Source organism: Triplophysa dalaica, chromosome 4 (assembly GCF_015846415.1).
Source record: "Triplophysa dalaica isolate WHDGS20190420 chromosome 4, ASM1584641v1, whole genome shotgun sequence".
Lineage (NCBI taxonomy): Eukaryota > Metazoa > Chordata > Actinopteri > Cypriniformes > Nemacheilidae > Triplophysa > Triplophysa dalaica.
Window position 1 is genome coordinate 15,905,839 of NC_079545.1, and position 17,900 is coordinate 15,923,738.

General features: G+C 36.3%; 1 protein-coding gene across 3 annotated transcripts in view; it reads right to left on the reverse strand.

Moving 5' to 3' along the window:
- The window catches only part of LOC130420102 (ras-specific guanine nucleotide-releasing factor RalGPS1), a 93,243-nt gene that overhangs the window by 57,484 nt on the left and 17,859 nt on the right, over positions 1 to 17,900 (reverse strand). For all 3 annotated transcript variants that reach the window (XM_056747191.1, XM_056747192.1, XM_056747190.1), the window contains exons 5-7: positions 11,791 to 11,874; positions 5,846 to 5,935; positions 4,373 to 4,465 (exon numbers count right to left, since the gene is read on the reverse strand). In XM_056747191.1, coding sequence (XP_056603169.1) covers positions 4,373 to 4,465; positions 5,846 to 5,935; positions 11,791 to 11,874 — 267 coding nt within the window. The remainder of the gene's footprint in view (positions 1 to 4,372; positions 4,466 to 5,845; positions 5,936 to 11,790; positions 11,875 to 17,900) is intronic.

Below are 17,900 nucleotides of genomic sequence, written 5' to 3' on the forward strand. Positions count from 1 at the left end.
TAAAAGCAAAAAGAAACAATATCTTTATTTGAAATTTGATTTTGGGAGAAAACAACCATTTTACCTATACACTAGCCTAGAAAAAGCAGATGCAGAAAAAACTGAAAAATAATTTAGAAATGGTCTCTTAATTTTTTCTGCGGCTTTATATACACATTCATTACAGTTCAAATGTTAAGGGTCACAAAAATGAAATGTTCCTCTTGAACTTAACATATCTTTAAAAAAATAAAAAATAAATATACAAAGGGATAAATACCCCAAACAAAGGACCACCATGACAAACACCTCTTTTCATAAGTCATCGCGTTAAATCTTCACCTTAAGATGGGAAATATCAATTCAATGTACTCCGAAAGCTCTGTGGTGATGGAACAAATTATTACACAGGCGGAAACTTTCTTCTACACAAGCAGCGTTGACAGTCTCTCATACTGTACATCACTACTCACGGACACATTCATTAATGACTACAGGAAAAGTTTTATAGCGCTATTTCAAATCAAGCTGAACACAAGAATCCTATCGGGGATCTAGAGACCAACATCAAGAACAAAACTACAGAAATACATCTGTACCTCAATGAACACTGAGAGTGACCCATATAACAGAAGTCATGAAATGGTATAAAAAACAGGGCCAGATAGCGTCATTTTTTTTTAGTTGGCATGGGATCACATGTTTAGATAGACACCGTGAGATGTCATGTTTGAGGAATAGATTCCACTGTGGTGGAAACTATTATGGAGACTGAATGAATGGATGTGTGTGTGTACTGTGGAAAAAAACGCCTCGCAGTATGCACCTTCTGTGAACAGGGGATGATTGCAATGCAAGAGGTAGTGATCAAGACCTACTTGAACACACGCACGCACGCACCACGCACGCACGCACGCATCCACGAACATATTCAAGCCGTGCACATACATCCACATGCATAAACAAACACGCATGCATTCATGAGACCTGTATACACATCCTTGTGCCCACTCACATCTGCACACACACACAAAATAATGCTTAATAAAAATACTTTAATATACTGTTAATACAGTTATTGTACTACAATACACCATCATGTGCTGGGTTACCACTTGGTGGTCCAAAATCTGACAAACCAGTTTAGAGCTACTGAAAAAAATCTGCATTTGGATATGGTTTTGTAAAAAGGCAAGGGTATTAAAAGAAATGGAGAATGAATTTGAGTGCATTCTTTTTAATGGTCTCTAGAATAAATAATTCATGCCGTTACATGCATCACAAACATCTGTTCCCATCCTCGACAATCAAATTTAACTGAGTGAATGACTCTGGTGGAAAAGATGTTAAATCCATAATCACACATAAAAGTAGACAGACCAACAACAAGCTCAATGGAAAAGCTGTCACATAAATTATCTTACTATAACATCTCAATGCAACAAAGCACAGAGAAATCTAGCATTAAAAATCTGTCAGCTAGAAAACTTAACTGCTTTCAGATGCAAGAAGACATTGAGATGAATTTAAGTTGTTATTGTTATTAAAGCACAGTAAAGCCGTAACAATTATAGATGACGTAATATTTGCTTGAACTTAAGAGATATGTTTGCTTCTATTAAAGAGACATTGGAACAACAAGTATTTAGATCCACAGATACAGAAATGAAAACCGTTCACACTAAAGATTTTGGTCTTGTTTGAAAGATGTTGGAGATTTATTACCTTATGGTTTGTCACATTTATAGATCACGACACAAGACAGGTCTACAACAACCTTGAGACCTTCTTGAAAGAAAAACACATCTCTGCAGTTAATTCTCCAATCTTCCTTATCAACACAGCAGCTAACAGCTATTCTTCAATAAAGAAAGTTTTGGCAGTTGTTGCAAAGCATGGTTTGAGAAAACCGTCTTCTGGGATTGTCTGCAAGGCGAAGCTCATTTGGCTGCCAAAAAGAGCTTTATATCATAAACTTTACAACCTGTGATGCAGCTCACTTCATTCTGTGCCAGCGGCTGAGATTTTCTAAAAACTACAACATAATCCTACCAAAGAAACTGTCTTCATCCAGCATTTGCTGTTAAAAACCTATATTGCGAAACCCTGCTCAACCATAATGGCATTTCAGGGAAGGACAATTTGTGCAGGACCTGGCATCACCCCAACATCATCTTTGAGAAAGCAGGTGCATGGAAAGACTAAGCGAAAAAACAAGAGCTACTGTTCCTTCAAGACCAGTCAATTAGACCTGGACTGCCCATTAAAGTTTCATTTAAAGCCAAGTTATATCCAGAACCTGAGTCGATCCTTCCTATACGCAGGCTATGCCCTTGAGTACCGAATCAAAACAGCATAATGTATACAAGACTCGCGGATTCAACTTTACAGGAATCATTTGGAAAGTTCCTTTGTAATACTTAATTTATTTAATTACTTTACTCGATCTCGGACATCATGTAGTGCACGGCAGGTGATGACATGTGCGTGATGTGATGATGCATCTTTAAAAAATGGCCATGGCTTTAAAACGGAGCTATCATTCGTAGTGGGAAAAAAACGAAAAGAACAAGAAGGCATGTTTTTGTACTATTTTCAAAGTCTTATTTTGCCAAATTCAGCAAATATAGATTTACCAATTCAGTATTTATCCACTGCCATAAAGTTGGTTTGACGCTGGACGTTCAATAGTCTGCATTTAGAGACTGTCTCCAAAGTTACATAAGCTACACATTAATATACACATTTCTAACTTCAAAAGCATTTAAAGGCAATGACTTACAGTTACAAAACCAACTGTACGGCGTTCAAGTGAGTCTCAGCTATACCACTGCAATCCACTGTATATCGATCTTTGTGACATCTCATTTAGAGAATTATTGATGTGTTTTCGTATGCTTTTTGATAACCACTCATTTGGTTAGTAAGTATTTGTATTTGACAGCTGTGTAAATTGATTTATCATTTTTATTTCTAAGAGTTTACTGTTATGTTTATCTAAATTAAACTATGGCAAGGACCCACACAAAGGTTTGCTTAGGGCCCCCAGATGTGTAGGATCGGCACTGTCCAGGACATACCTACAGATGGACCGCAGTTCATCACGTTCACATTCATTGTGAGTTATTCTTGTCCAAACACTCAACAACATTGCTTTCTCAAAAAAACACATGATGTACTTCATGAGTGATAAAAGTTCCACCAAGGTCTGCAACCAGTAACAGGACATGCTATTTCTTCTCACTGATCCAACACGCTGTTCCAAAACACATCAAATATATTCTGATTTGATACGAAATCATCATCGATATTTGTTATCTAGATATTGCAAAAACAATGTAGACACTGTCAATAGCTCTAGTCCAAAACCTTATGATGCTGTGATGTTGTATTAAGAGTCAGCTGTCTATTCATCACTATAGGTTTTGGAAGACGGTCATGAAGTGGAAAAATATATTTCGAGCCCGGGTCAAGTTGCTGATAATTAATAGAATAATATAAAATAAAATCAGAAAATATCTTTGTAATGAGGCTGTGAATGTTATGGGCCATTCATACTGTACGTGGCAAGTAGTGGAATGGCCGCAGGGCAGCTCCTTTTACATTTATTTTTTTACAAACACTTTTATCCAAAGCGACTTACATTGGATTTTATTATACATTTGATCCTGACTATGTGCAATCCCCTGGGATCGAACCCATGCACTTGGCATTGCTCGTGCCATGCTCTTTAAGCGGCTTTGGCAGCCGCTGCCGCTCACAAGAATATAAAATGGCCGTGGAATTTGCAGGATTTTGGATGCACAAGCACCGCCTTGGCTCTGCCAATAAAACCACCTGCGAACTAAAGAATCTTGACTGTCAAGTACCGCGTAAATCCACCTTTACGGAACCATACAGATGAAAATGATTCTTCTATGGCATCATGAGGCACCTTTATTTTTAAGAGTGTACCAGTCCTGTATTCTGAATGGTCAACGCACTGGAAATATACAAGATGAGATTTGGATTGTAACTCCAGAGTTAGGTACATAAAAATACAGTATAACCGTTTAAAGTTTCATTTTTTATTTTAATTGGCAGACGCTCTAACAGGCACACGTGTAAGAAGCTTGTTTCAAAGTGAGCAGGGGAAAAAGCGTTAAAAAAAAATGAAGTGTTGAAAACATTAGTTTCATGTTGTATGAGCCACACACTTTTATTCTGCGGATGTAGACTGTACTGTGTGTAGTGATGCTGAAGAAACAGGTTCACTCTGCTATACTTTGGGGACAAAACACCTGACACAAACTCTCTTTGGCAACATCGACAAACATAAACATGAACTAAAAAAGATGAAAGTTTTCTTTTAAGAATTACTGTGTGTGTTTGTGTGTGTGTGAGGTGGTTGTACCGCCCAGGTCTTGCTCAGTCTGAAGATGGGAGCGGTCTGCAAAGCCGAAACCACGGACACCAGCGAATGCAGGTTATTCAGCTCCAAAAGTTTCTAAAGAAAGAAACGAAACAAAAATGTGCTCAATGGGTAACTGTCTGTTAGTTAGGTTAAATGATGTCGTACTCCTAACTCTCTTCTTCTATCTGACCGGTCAGCGTCCAAACCATCAGAAAGATACAGATCTGCTTTCATCATTACTCCCACAATACAGCAGAAAGAGATCTTGAATAAACTGCTCTGAGCATCGAGCACTCCATCGCTCTCATCTGGCACACATGACTGATAAAATTAATGCAGGTTTTGCAGGATCACATTTAACGATTGTTCTGTCAGTAAGCGCTCCTCTGTGACTTATTTTAGAGGAACGGCTGTAGAAATCAGCAAATCTAGTTTACTAATGCTGTGGTTTTGAGTCTTTCCTGACGTCACATTAACAGTGATGGGTTATGTTTGGAGAAAATAAAGCAGCTGAGTAATGGCCCTGCCCAAAAAGATGGACAGCAGACTACAAATTTCGGCTTGTGAGATTTTCATGGAGAGTTCAGGTGTACAAAAATCTGAATCAAACCTAGAGCTTCATACTGTAAGAACTAATAGCATTTAAAAACCAAGCCCTGGTATAATGTTTATACAGCAAGACTAAAACATTTCAAACTGTACAGATGTGAATTGAATAAACTTATTCCAATAATCAAATCGAGAAAAATTTGTATTTGTTGTAAACTCGTTCTGCGTATTGTGAATTTTGGCGCTGGCTTGGACTTCATACAGCTCATACAGCCATGGAAATTTTAGGGAAAATTTTGGATAATTGTTGCATGTGTATAAAACAATGTTATATAAAAGCGTTTTCGTTGACCACATTTTATTTGCCAAGGAATTTTAACAGCACCACGTTTCAAAGCGGATCGCATGATCTTTCCTCTATATATTTCAACCTGATGGAGTAAGCAGATATACACATCAGCTAATGGGTGGAATACACTACAAGACTTTTCAAATCTGAACCGATTTTTTTTTTAACTAGACATCATACACTTGCAGTCTTTTAGAAAGTTTCAGATAAGAAAACACTAACTATAAAATCTGCAGACTAGCACAGACTTTCTTCAACAAGTCCAGACTGAAAATCGGAGCAAAATCTGAACAAAAGTCTTGGAATGTATTTTAGCCTGAACACAACCATTACTCTGCATCATTTCTGTGTGATACAGCAGGAGCAATACAAGTTCATTACAAACATTTCGGTAACTCGGCAACATATAGGAAGAGCCAGATTGACATTCAGCTCTATTTAGAAACCTCATGACCTGTAGTCAACATTTAACATATATCACAATACAGAATTTCTATCCGAGGTTAGAGAATGACAATGTTCTTAACTAGCAGAGATAAGCGTTCATTTTCTAAATTAGCTGTTAATAAACAAACCTTTGCGATTTTCACGAAATGGCTCAGGATCTCTGCACGAATCTTCAGCGTCTGAGCGGTAAGGATCTCTCGCACTAACCAGAAGCTGACCTAAAGATAAAAAAACGGACACCATTTGCCTTCTTAATAAACATTTCTGGAATTATCATGTACAATCCAACACTTTGTTTCAAATAGCTTGTACTGGTATTTCTATGCAGCTCGATTGGTAGAGCTCTAAAGTACCTTTGGATAAAAACATCTGCCACATGTGAAATTGTAAATATATGTCTATGTAAAGAACTTTTTCTGATGTCACCAAACCATCATATTAATCAAACCAGTTGACACCATTATACTTCCTAGTGTAGACTTGGTGCAGTGACACTTTTAAAAAGCTACACTATATCTTTGAGAAATGTAAGTGTAGTTAAGTAATTAACTTTATCATAAGTAAAACAATTTGTTTCCATCCAAGGATGATGAAGGAGCATGTCAGAGAAAATCCTCAACACGAGATGCAGACAGGTCAGGTCACAAGAAACTCGTAATTCAAACTCATGACTTTCCACTAAAGAGGAACTGGACTTAAAGCGAACAGCATGGAAAACCCATTTCAGAAGGACAAAAAGACCGGAAATAACTCTAGCTCGAAGAAGACTGAGAAGAGGAATTATGTAATGGATGAAAAATGATCCGCTGAGGTCTGATTATAATTGAATGGCAAACACACAACGTCAGGCACATGGACCTCAACTGGCTGGGACACAGACCTGAGTAAAGGCCAAATAAAAACAAAAAAAACAGATTAACGAGGTTTGACAGATGGTGACCGTAGCAAACGGTTTGAAATTTCTCCCCCAGGAAATCCAAGAGCATGAGAATCAGATACCAAAAGTTGCTTCGATTATTCTCCACAAGGTATAACTAGAAAAACAAATGAAAGTTCTAAACTATATATCCAACAAATGCAGTAAATTCCGAGTTCAGTGAGACTGATGAATTATATATGTTTCTCAGAAACAACACTAATACAATGACATTGTTATCTAAATAAAATATATCACAATGTTTAAAACCTAAATAACAAAGTCTATAATGATGCCGTTGCCAAATTAACACAAGCATTACTCAAACCCACAAAAATACAATTGCAGTAATAAGCGGCGATTCTATATGCATTTTTTTCTATTCAGCTGACGTCAACTGCAGTCTGTGCTCCTTTTTTAAAACTCACTTGGACAGCCTAAAACATTTTACATAAATAAACTTTAGTTGCGTATTGCAAACAAAAACAAACACGTCGACAAAGTGATTGTGGAACACTTAAACAACTGCTTTTGTTTATGAACATTTTGGTAAACATTGAACAAACTTTCAGAAATGTTGAATGTGGTTTGACCCCCAGTATATTATTATGTTGGTGCACATTAAACAAACATTACATTTCTCTCATTGTGTCGCATGCAAATGTAAGTGTAAAAACAACTGAATAAAAAGTATTATGTTATAAACAAAATTACAATGAACGCTTATTCTGCCTTTGCAAAAGCCACTTATAACAGAAAAATCTCTCTTCATCTCCAGAAAACCCTGCTGATTTACAGCCCTAGCATGTGCACGTCTGTTTATATCTTCATTAAAAACAAAAATACAACATACAAAATGAAGTAATCGTGTTCTAGTCCTTGGTGGTTTAACTCCGAAAAAAGGCTAAATAAACACGACTTGTTCACTACCTGCAAATATGGACCCAGAGCTCCCCAAGGGCCAGTAAACATACACTGAAAAAAATGTTATGTTGAATTTACTTATTTTTTTTACGTCAAGGGGTTGCACGAAATAAATTTATCTAAACCCAGATATATTTTTTAAATTGAGTGTAATCATATTTTATAAGTGGATTGTATTTATATTTTATAAGTGGATTGTACTTATATTTTTTAAATTGGTTTTACTAATTTCGTTCAGTAATTTCAGATTAATTATATGCAGAATTTCGGCTAAATTATTTTGAGTAGAATTTATTTATTTTATTTCCCTACATTAAAATTGTCCAATCAGATGAATTCACATTTTTACATTTATATTTTAGACATTTGGCAGTCTTTTGGAAGGCGACTTACATTTCTTTATCCTTTACATTTTCGATTGTATTTGCTGTCGCCTGGTTTCGAACCTGCATCCTTAAGTTTTCTAACGCAGCCCTCTTACCACTGAGCTACAGGAACTGTTATGGCTCAGTCAGTTTTTCAATGTCTTATTGTATCAAGAGTGGCTGTATACATATTTGTATATACAGGAGAACTTTGGAGGAAAGCCTTTTATCACCCATTTTCAAGAGCACAACATATACAAATAACAAAATACGCCAGTACTATATTGACTAAATATAAACTACATTTATCAGGAGGGTGTAGTGCAGTGGTTCTGAACTCTGGCCCGCGAGATCCATTTGCCTTCCCAGTTTAGCCACAGGTATGATATAAAACAACTGAACAAGCTAATCAGCGTATTTAGAAATATATGTGTTCAACTTAATGCGGCGCTGAGCAAATCTATCAGCGTATGAGATCCAAGGACCGTCTCCTTGGCGTCTTCAGAACAAAATGTGTCTGCACATGGAAATTAAATTAAACATATTTTTTTCTAATTACTTTTAATTGAATGAAATTAACTTGTTTGAAACAAGGGCAGTGAATTTCAAAATTACTAATAAAAAATAAGTAGGATTAACTAACGAATTAAAATCAGTGAAATTAACCAGATAAAAACATGTTACATTTACAAGGGGTCAGAATCATTTTTGTCTGCACATGCGCAGACCGGATAGTATATGAAATTAAAGTGAACATATTTTTTTCTAATTACTTTTAATTGAATGAAATTAACTTGTTTTACACAAGGGCAGTGAATTTCAAACTTAATAATAAAAAATAAGTAGGATTAACTAACGAATTAAAATCAGTGAAATTAGCCAGATTAAAACATGTTACATTTACAAGGGGTCAGAATCATTTTTTTCAGTGTATATGTAAATGAAGAAAATATGGACTGAACCTTCCAAAGAAATGATGTGTTTTCCATCAGCCCGGAGGACGTGAAAGAGTCTGATGGGGAACTCAGGGCACCGTGAATCTGTGCCCTGAAATTCACCCTTAAAAAGACAGGGAAAGACTCTGTCTTTTTTCGAAATTTGCGAAAAGCTTGATTTAAACAGTGCTTGACTTGTGTTGTTGTTAACTTGTTTACAATGGAAATGATAACGTGGACACAAAAATCAGGGGTTTGGCAAAAAAAAATTGACCTTATTTGCAGGAACCTTTGACTTTCCGCTGTAATGTAAATGTGTGCATGTGTGAGCAATTTCAAAAAAGAAAAGCTAGAGGAGACTTTCAATTCTTAACCGATAAATTAACTGGAATATGACGTAATAGAGCACTCCATCCAGGGTGTATCCTGCCTTGATGCCCGATGACTCCTGAGATAGGCGCAGGCTCCCCGTGACCCGAGGTAGTTCGGATAAGTGGTAGAAAATGGATTGATGGATGACGTAATAGATGCTGGGGAGGCTGGTGCTTCAGAGATCCCTTTAATTTCAGCCAACATCTCCAAACATCACCTCCTTTGCGTATCATCTTTGTCTCATCTTTGTTTGAATCCAGCAGTCGAGTCGTAAGCTGTTTCTTAAAAGGAAGGCAGTCTTCAAACTCCTCTTATGTCCACCAAACCAATAGGACTCTTTCATGTTGCCATTTTGGTCTTTTGAAACACACTGCGTAGAAAAAGCTGCTTGGATGTTCAGCCTGACTTCTCCCTTATCTCCACACAAGAAATTAAATCACATGTTTGCGATGACACAGAAGCATTTTGTATGAAGGCCTTAAGAAACCACTTTCAGGGCACCATCTAAAGCCATTTACCTGCAAATCTGCTATTGCAAATCATTACATTTATGCATTTGGGAAACAAAACCCAGGACCTTTGCATTGCTGACACAAAGCATAAAGCTAAAATACAGCGGCTCCTTTAATGAAACTGAGACGTATATACTTAATTCACAACATAAATCACACTACGTCAGCTCTGTTTAAAGTAAAAATGTAAAAAAAAAACATATTTAACAATCTAATGATGTCATAGCCAATAGGTTATTATCAAATCCTTTACACTTTTTTAGATCTCTGGTTGCTATAGCAAACCGGAGCAAGCATTTGAACTTCTTGGCTCCGAGATGATGGCTCCTTTTCATAACTGGTCACCAAGGCGCAGTCCTCTCATTTACTACCCCGTAAAGCTCCCGTTTCTAAATAATCACCTGGCAATGAGCAACATTTTTGTTTAGGTCTACGTTTTCTGCTCGGTTACCATGCCGACAGTGCTCAGTACGCAATGTTTTCATGTAGCGGATTCACTCACCTTTCACAAATCAATACAGACATTGACTGCACAAGTAAACTTAAGGAAGTCGATTTTGACATTTTCTAAATAATAATAATAAATGGTTTCTAAGGAGTTGCTTTAGGTGGATTGTAGGTGGTTGTCGGGGTACTGCTATATAGCTGCTAGGGTGTTCAAATGTGTGTTCTGCTTTTGTTTTTCTAATTGAACTTTTTCCTCTTCAAAGGCCAAGAACAATGAATGATAAAGTTAACTTTACTACCATGCACACCAATGCTAACCCATTAAACCTCAAATCCTATGAACTAAGTCCAAAAACATTATTTTCACTCTTCAAAATCTTTGTAAATAAACTCATGACTTGAGATATTATCCCTGTCATAATAGGACTGGATCATGGCTTTAATTCTGATCGTCATATGTTTGTAAACACAATACTCTTGACCTTGAAAGCATCACTAACACCTCCAACATCATTCTACTATTTCACAATGATTTCAACAGATGTTTTTAACAAATCTTCATAGTTGTGAAAAGATCGAGGGCTCTGTTCCTCCTAACTGCCCACTTCACAGCACATGTACATGAAACGACAAAGACATTGTTTAAAGCAACACGTGCACTTGGGTGGCCAAAAGTGGCCGGTCTTTCCAAAGCCTCGGGTGCCAGTTCATCATGATTGCCTTAATGATGTCATAAAACAAGAGATATCGGCAGCCAAGACAGAAGAATTGTGTGAGTGCTGTTCTGCTGAAAATAAAAGTTTCCAGATACTCTTGGCTGAAATTTCTTGACCAATTTAACATATTCCATAAATGTAAATATGGATTATCGAATGTCTGGACTTTTATAGTGCTTATAACTTTAAACTGGGACACGTAAATGAATCGACTATGAAACAGATGCAAAGAGTCAGACAAAAAAAGCACTTCATTCTAGACTTCAGACTCCACAGAAATACTGCTCTGTGTGTGTGTGTGTGTTCACGGTGTGTGTGTGCTATTCACTGCTGTGTGTGTGTGTGTGCACTTGGATGGGTTAAATGCAGAGCACAAATTCCGAGTATGGAACACCATACTTGGCCTAATATCACATCACTCACTGATCACTTTTATCACTATCATAAATAAGGCTTTATGCAGACACCTCAGTCACATTTTGCCTGTTTCTCTTACAAATCCCACATTTACTCAATAGGAGATAATGCAAGACAGAGCATTTGTAAAATCTTACAATAATATAAAATGACATGATAATTCAAATGATTATTATTGAGACTAAGCTTTTTTTACCCCAATAAACATTATTTCTAACTCTGTAAAGACTAAACTTAAGAATTTTGCTTCTCAGTTAAATAAATACTTTCACGGATGTTTAGATATGTTTCATTGAGACAAAATATTAATGAACAATTCTGAAAATAGTTTTTTTTTCCAGAGTACAGTATGTGTATTGCAACATTAACAAGATGACAAATAAGACAGAAAGACAAAAGAGACAGACCAATTGACAGACATACAAAACAGATCTAGATACAGAAAGACGAGAGGGACAGCCGTCCTCACCTGGTTGAACCTCCGTGTGAAGGCAACAACATTAGGAGCCAGTTTATGTTTCTCCTTTTTGTTCCAGCCACAGCTAGCAAGCTCCTATAAAACATCAAAGATATATTTTAGAGTTTCTGAATCTGATCTGAAATTAACTAAAAATAACAACAATATTGTAATTTTCATAAATGTCCTGGCATAGACTAAATTAACAGAAAAACATAACTTTAAATTAAAGTCAACATTAAACAGTGTTTACAATAAAACCAGAAATGTGTGCTATAACAATAAATAGTGGTTCATGTTTTTTGTTGTCACCTTTTATAAATGACCTTTTAAAATTTGACGGAAGATGTGAAATATTGTGTATGTCCTGTAACCAAACACACGAGAAATCTTTCAGCATCTAAATAGTTATTTCTTCAACACTCACTCCCCGAGAGACCAGACAATGACACACATTCGTGTAGACTGTTTGTTAGTTCATCTAAACTAATCTGCTCTCAATTATCCACTATTTGTCCACTGTCACAAATGATTGAAGGTTTTGTTAATTGCAATTGGTTTGAATGTTGATAAAACAAAATGTATGCTATTTTCAAACTCTAGAACTTCTTTAAAGAACTCCTTTGTACTTCAAGCTTCTCAGGGGAGCCAAATTATTTCAGTATCAGAAGTATTATCATTGATAACAAATTAAATTTTTGTTCACATATTAAGTATATGAGCAAAAAAATAAAGAAGAAGTTAGAGTATCATTTTAGAAACAAATCATTTCAGCTTTCCTGTAGCTCAGTGGTAAGAGCATTGCATTAACAGCGTAAAGATGTGGGTTCGATCCCAAGGGATTGCACATTATTAGAAATAAATGTATAGGAAATGCAATGTAAGTCGCTTTGGATAAAAGTAAATGTTTTCCATTTAAGGTGAAAATGAAATTTGTGTCTGCTACATTTTTTATCAGTTCTGGACTACCAGCACACCCCTTCTTATCTCCTTTCCTCCCTGGATGCTTTGTACCACGGTGCTCTGAGATTTATTACTGATTGTAAATTTTCAACCCATCATTGTGAAAAAGTTGCTTGGCCTTCCTTAAGAACTCGGAAAAAAATTAATTTGCATTTGTTGATATATAAAAGCCATTCTGGATCATTTGCTCAATGTTCAAATTCTGAATATTATTTTATGTCCTTACTATGTAATTCAGAGAGTAATTCACGTTGTGCAATTGTTTTTAACTGGTTTTATGTTGCTTTTTGTAACGTATGTTGTATTTGTTTTCTATTTGTATATGCAAACTTGGCTGAATATCTTGGCCAGGACACTCCTAGAAATAAGATTTTTTCCTGGTTAAATAGAGGTATTATGGCTTCAAAACTCATTTAACAATATTTGATAACTGAGCATTCATATTCCATAACAACAAGACAATCCATGCAGCTTACTAGGAAGACATGGTGTAACAGTATGTCTATGAGCAAACGGAAGATAGAAACCAGAATATTGAAGAGAATTGATGGTGAGCTCACAAAACAGCAGAGCAACTCTTTGGCATTGGACTAAAAACTATTCAGATCACATTGGCAACATGTGTATCATGGAGTTGGAGTGTGACGTGTATCATACGAATTTTTTTTTTTATTGTATAAAATATTCTATTCGCACAAATAAATGGATTACGCTAAAAAGTTAGAGTAAGAAACTATCTGCGGTGAATCAGGCAAATTTTGTTAATAATAAGCTGTTCTGTATTGGTGCTCAATAATCACAAACAGCTCATGGTCCAAACACAAGATAGTGCATGTGTCGAAAAACAAAGTAAACACTAGAGCTGAAATATAAGCAAACTAAAAAGAGACGCTTGCATATTATGGAACATTCACAATTACAACCAGAAATCTTAATATTGAGGGTTTTGCTCATAAGGCTCAATTCCTATGAGCTTTGTAAATGTAATTCAAATATAACTCCAAGGATTCTGCTCCTCATAACTTTCACATTTAAATATTTATAAAAAGTGCTAAAATGGCATAAGCAATAAAGCTTAATTGATCAAGCGAAGGATCCCAAGGACCTGCAGCTGGGTGTGAGAGCCGCCGACAACAGTTGGATTGCGGCCAACCAATTAAAAGAAAGCATGCGAGAGGTCAAAGGTCAATTTAAACTCTCATTCCCAGAATGCCTGGCACTAAAGTTGACGAACAGCACTGTGGGTAGTCTGAAAGGCCCCTGTACAATCTCTTGTCTCCTGGGACCTGCTCCTTACATCACCATGGAACTCTGTTTTCTCTTTCATTAGTATTTACTGCTCACAAGACGACACTCAGACGCCCGGAATGTAGTTCAATAATGAACCTTTTCTTTCCTCGATAAACCTGGGGTGGAATAAAGTCTAAACATTTCTAGAGAGTTTTTTTGGAATACGCGACTACCATACAATAAGCTGAAAAAGGAAAAAGTGCATTAGGAAATAAGCACAACATATCAAAGCATATAAAGGTAATTAAAACAAATAATGCATACTAACAATACGCATTTATGATATTAATAAAAATATATATACATTTTTGCAACGATCGTTTAAAACAACTGGTGATAATTTTTTAGGTCCCCAAATAGGCATTGAATTTTTTTATTTCACTGGGAGTTTAAACACGACATCTATTGTTCAATCATATCAATACTAGTGCTTCTTTTATGAAATGCTAGAGCCATTATTCTTTTGAATGTCACTTAAATTGATGTAATCAATTTGTAATCTAATGCAAAGACATTTAAACATTTAAGTGTTTTTTAAACGTCCGTGCATTCAGATCAAGTCACAGTCACGCCATTTGTCTCGATCAGCTCCCTTGCTCAAGAGATCGTGAATCAGTATATCGTGTACATAGGTCTGGGCACTGGACCATGGCTCCCTTCTCAGTTCACTTATTTTCCTTTGACGTGACAGCGTGCATTGTTACACTTCACAGCTGGTAGTAATCAAAAACCGGCAATAGCGACATCTCTCTGAATTTATTAATATAATTCTGGTTGAAGTACATATGAGAAACACTTTCATTATTCTTTTACATATCAGTGCACAATTGGTCTTCTCAAAAGTTATATTGCTTTTCATGAAGTTCATCGAGTTGGCTCCTGTGATTTCAGGTAAGGGAAGATAGGGAGCATCTATGCAGGCAGGTCACCATTTGTTGCAATTACTGACTGTAATTTCAGTAAGACCCATATATCTACTTAGGTAAATAAATCTGTTCGCATTCACCAGAGGTGTCGGTTTTCACAGGTTACGAGACGGTCAGACGTTACGTCATCTTCCAGTAATGTACGATAATTATCACTGAATACCCGTGTTCATTATAAATCAAGGCACGCACCGGCAGATTACTCCATTTAAGCCAAGACCTAACAGGATCCCAGAAGATAAAGACAGACAGACCCAGCTGAAGGTGGTAACCCTCACTTCCTTCGCATCGGCAGGAAATCTGCTTTCAGCGGGGCCAGAGGTCAGGCGGCTCAGAGGGACAACATAAAAAGTGTCAAAACGGGAATTATGAGAGAATTCAACCGGCCAGCTGGAGGTCTGTGTTAAAAATATATAGCACTTTCACTGTAACATCAATGACAATCGCCATGACGGAGACTAATGTGATGATAAAGTGATTTAACCAACTCAATGAGCCTTAAAATAACATGAGAAAACATGTCTGATGGGTCTAATGCTCAGGAGACTTCGAGGATTTAAAGAAAACACAGAAAGCATTGCAGTTAAATTTATGTTTTACATCATTTGTAAAAGTGTAAATGCTTGGATTGTGCCTTAAACTTTACACAACAAAAATTTGAATTACTTATTTGGTAGCTATTTTAAGGAATATTTTAGTATGTGAACCTAATATTATTATTTCAGAAGTTTGATTATAAACCTAAATGTTCACATTTACAGATTTTCAACACAGATACACAAATGTCCTGACAAAGGCTTCTTGTGGCAAGACTACTTGCGTTTTCCAGTGTTGTGTTTTATTAACCTATTTTCGTTTTAACAGCTTAATAAACTGCAATTACAGTGGAAGACCAACAAAACGTGGCGATTGAGTGAAGAGAAGAATTGGAAAAATACTCAAGCTTATGGAGGATTCTTTAAGTGTGGTTTCCATTCACAACAAAACATCACAATGCAAAATCTTTCATTTCCTTCTCTAGCTGGCCTCAATCAACAGGACACAGAGATGATGAGATGCTCACTAGGGACTCCTGAAGTCTATTCAAGCTCTCTGAGATGAGCGTGTTTAACAGATGTTTGAGAGCAGATGAGCGAAAACCATTGGAGGACCTCCTTTGATGCTGATACAAAAGAGGATTCTGCAGACCATGACATCATCAAAAATAATGTACGGGAAAAACAGAAAGACACAGATTCTATAAGTATTAATGCTTTGAGTTACTGCCTCAAATAGCATTGCAAAGATCATGGGTTTGAATCAGAATAAACATATGTAGTGATAAAAAGACTAGAAATGCCCTCTGCATGTGTCAAATGCATAAATGGATCAATATTATTACTCAGTCACTATGTGATATTTAGGTCAACGCGTTTTCTTTTTCTTTATTTTTATAAACAGAAAATAGACACTGAGCAAGTCTAATGAAATTCATGAAGCTGTGACCTGATGACAGACTCAATCTTAAGCAACTCAGTTTACAAATTCTCCGCTACGCATCATCATTCTCTCCTGTTTGAAAAGAGAAATGACTTAATGTATTTATGTTCAAATATAAACACAGCTTTGTGGTAATGAGCTTCATTTTTCAATCTTTTTTCACTGGTCTCCAGATGTAGCTTAGCAGAGAAACATCCAATCAGAAACGCACAACGAAAGTTCAAATCACACAATCGCAGTCACGACCAAATGACCTGGTTCACAACCTCTCTATACTCTATATATTGTACACACAGATTCAAATTTTCAAACATGTAGAAGATTGAATATCTCAAAATGTGGAAGTAGACAACATCACTATGCCACATTACAAACAGTGTCAGATAACGTGCCATGTGCTCAAACATACACCACATTTTACACAATCAATAATAGGAACTATAAAGTTTTACAAATAACCTTTTCTTTCCATCTGATGAAGGCAAAAACGTTCATATCGTGTAAACAGGACATGCGTATTTAAAATGCAAAACTGTGCACAGGCTTAGAATATGCCTATAGAGGCTATAGAATAAACAATGTTAATGTCATTTTTAATCATCATTCTTGGTGCAATCAAGCCTTTACTCAGACTTCAGGTCTTACTGTAGATGATTTCGCAAGATGACGAATTCTGACACAAACCGGGTGAAGCTGAGCTCCTGTAGAGGCATATGATTTATGCGACGCGGTAAACACGGACGTTATTACGGAATACAGGCATTAAAATGGAAATTGATGTATAATTTGGAATGGCGCGGAAATAGTTTACTCATTTCACAGCTTCAGTTGAGTATATCTACTGTCAAACATGCATTAAAACAGGGTATATACAGAAATCATGGAGCTTAATTTAATACTTTTTAAGACCTTTTTTAAGACTCTTTTCATACATTTTAAGACCTCGTCACCATTTCAAGTTTGAATCGTACATTGGCGACACTTTAACTCACAATTACTATATACTGATTGTAAGATAGCACAACTAAACAGTCTTAGCTTGTGATAACTCCTTATTAATGCACCATAATTGAGAAGGATGGGAATTAATTGAGTGACTAAGCCAATGCAGGGTTCATAAGAAAGACCAACAAGTCCACGCTAATCGCCTTCTTACACACAGAGCAGCACCTCTCACAGTTATTCCCAGAGACGGATCTCAGTCATGGTTCCAACTCCTTATCCTCCACCATTTGCTTGAAAACTTGCATTTCCCCATCAGTCAACGACGTTGTTTAACAACCAGTTTTGAATGGACCTCCCTCTATTCACCTACGTAATGATTAAATTCAGGCAAACTTTAGCATATGACCTCCTTGGACAAATATGAAAAGATGATGCACAAAATGTTATACCCTAAAAAATGCAATTTAAGACTTTTTAATGGCCTTAATTTTCCCTAAATTTATTTATCAACTTTTATAA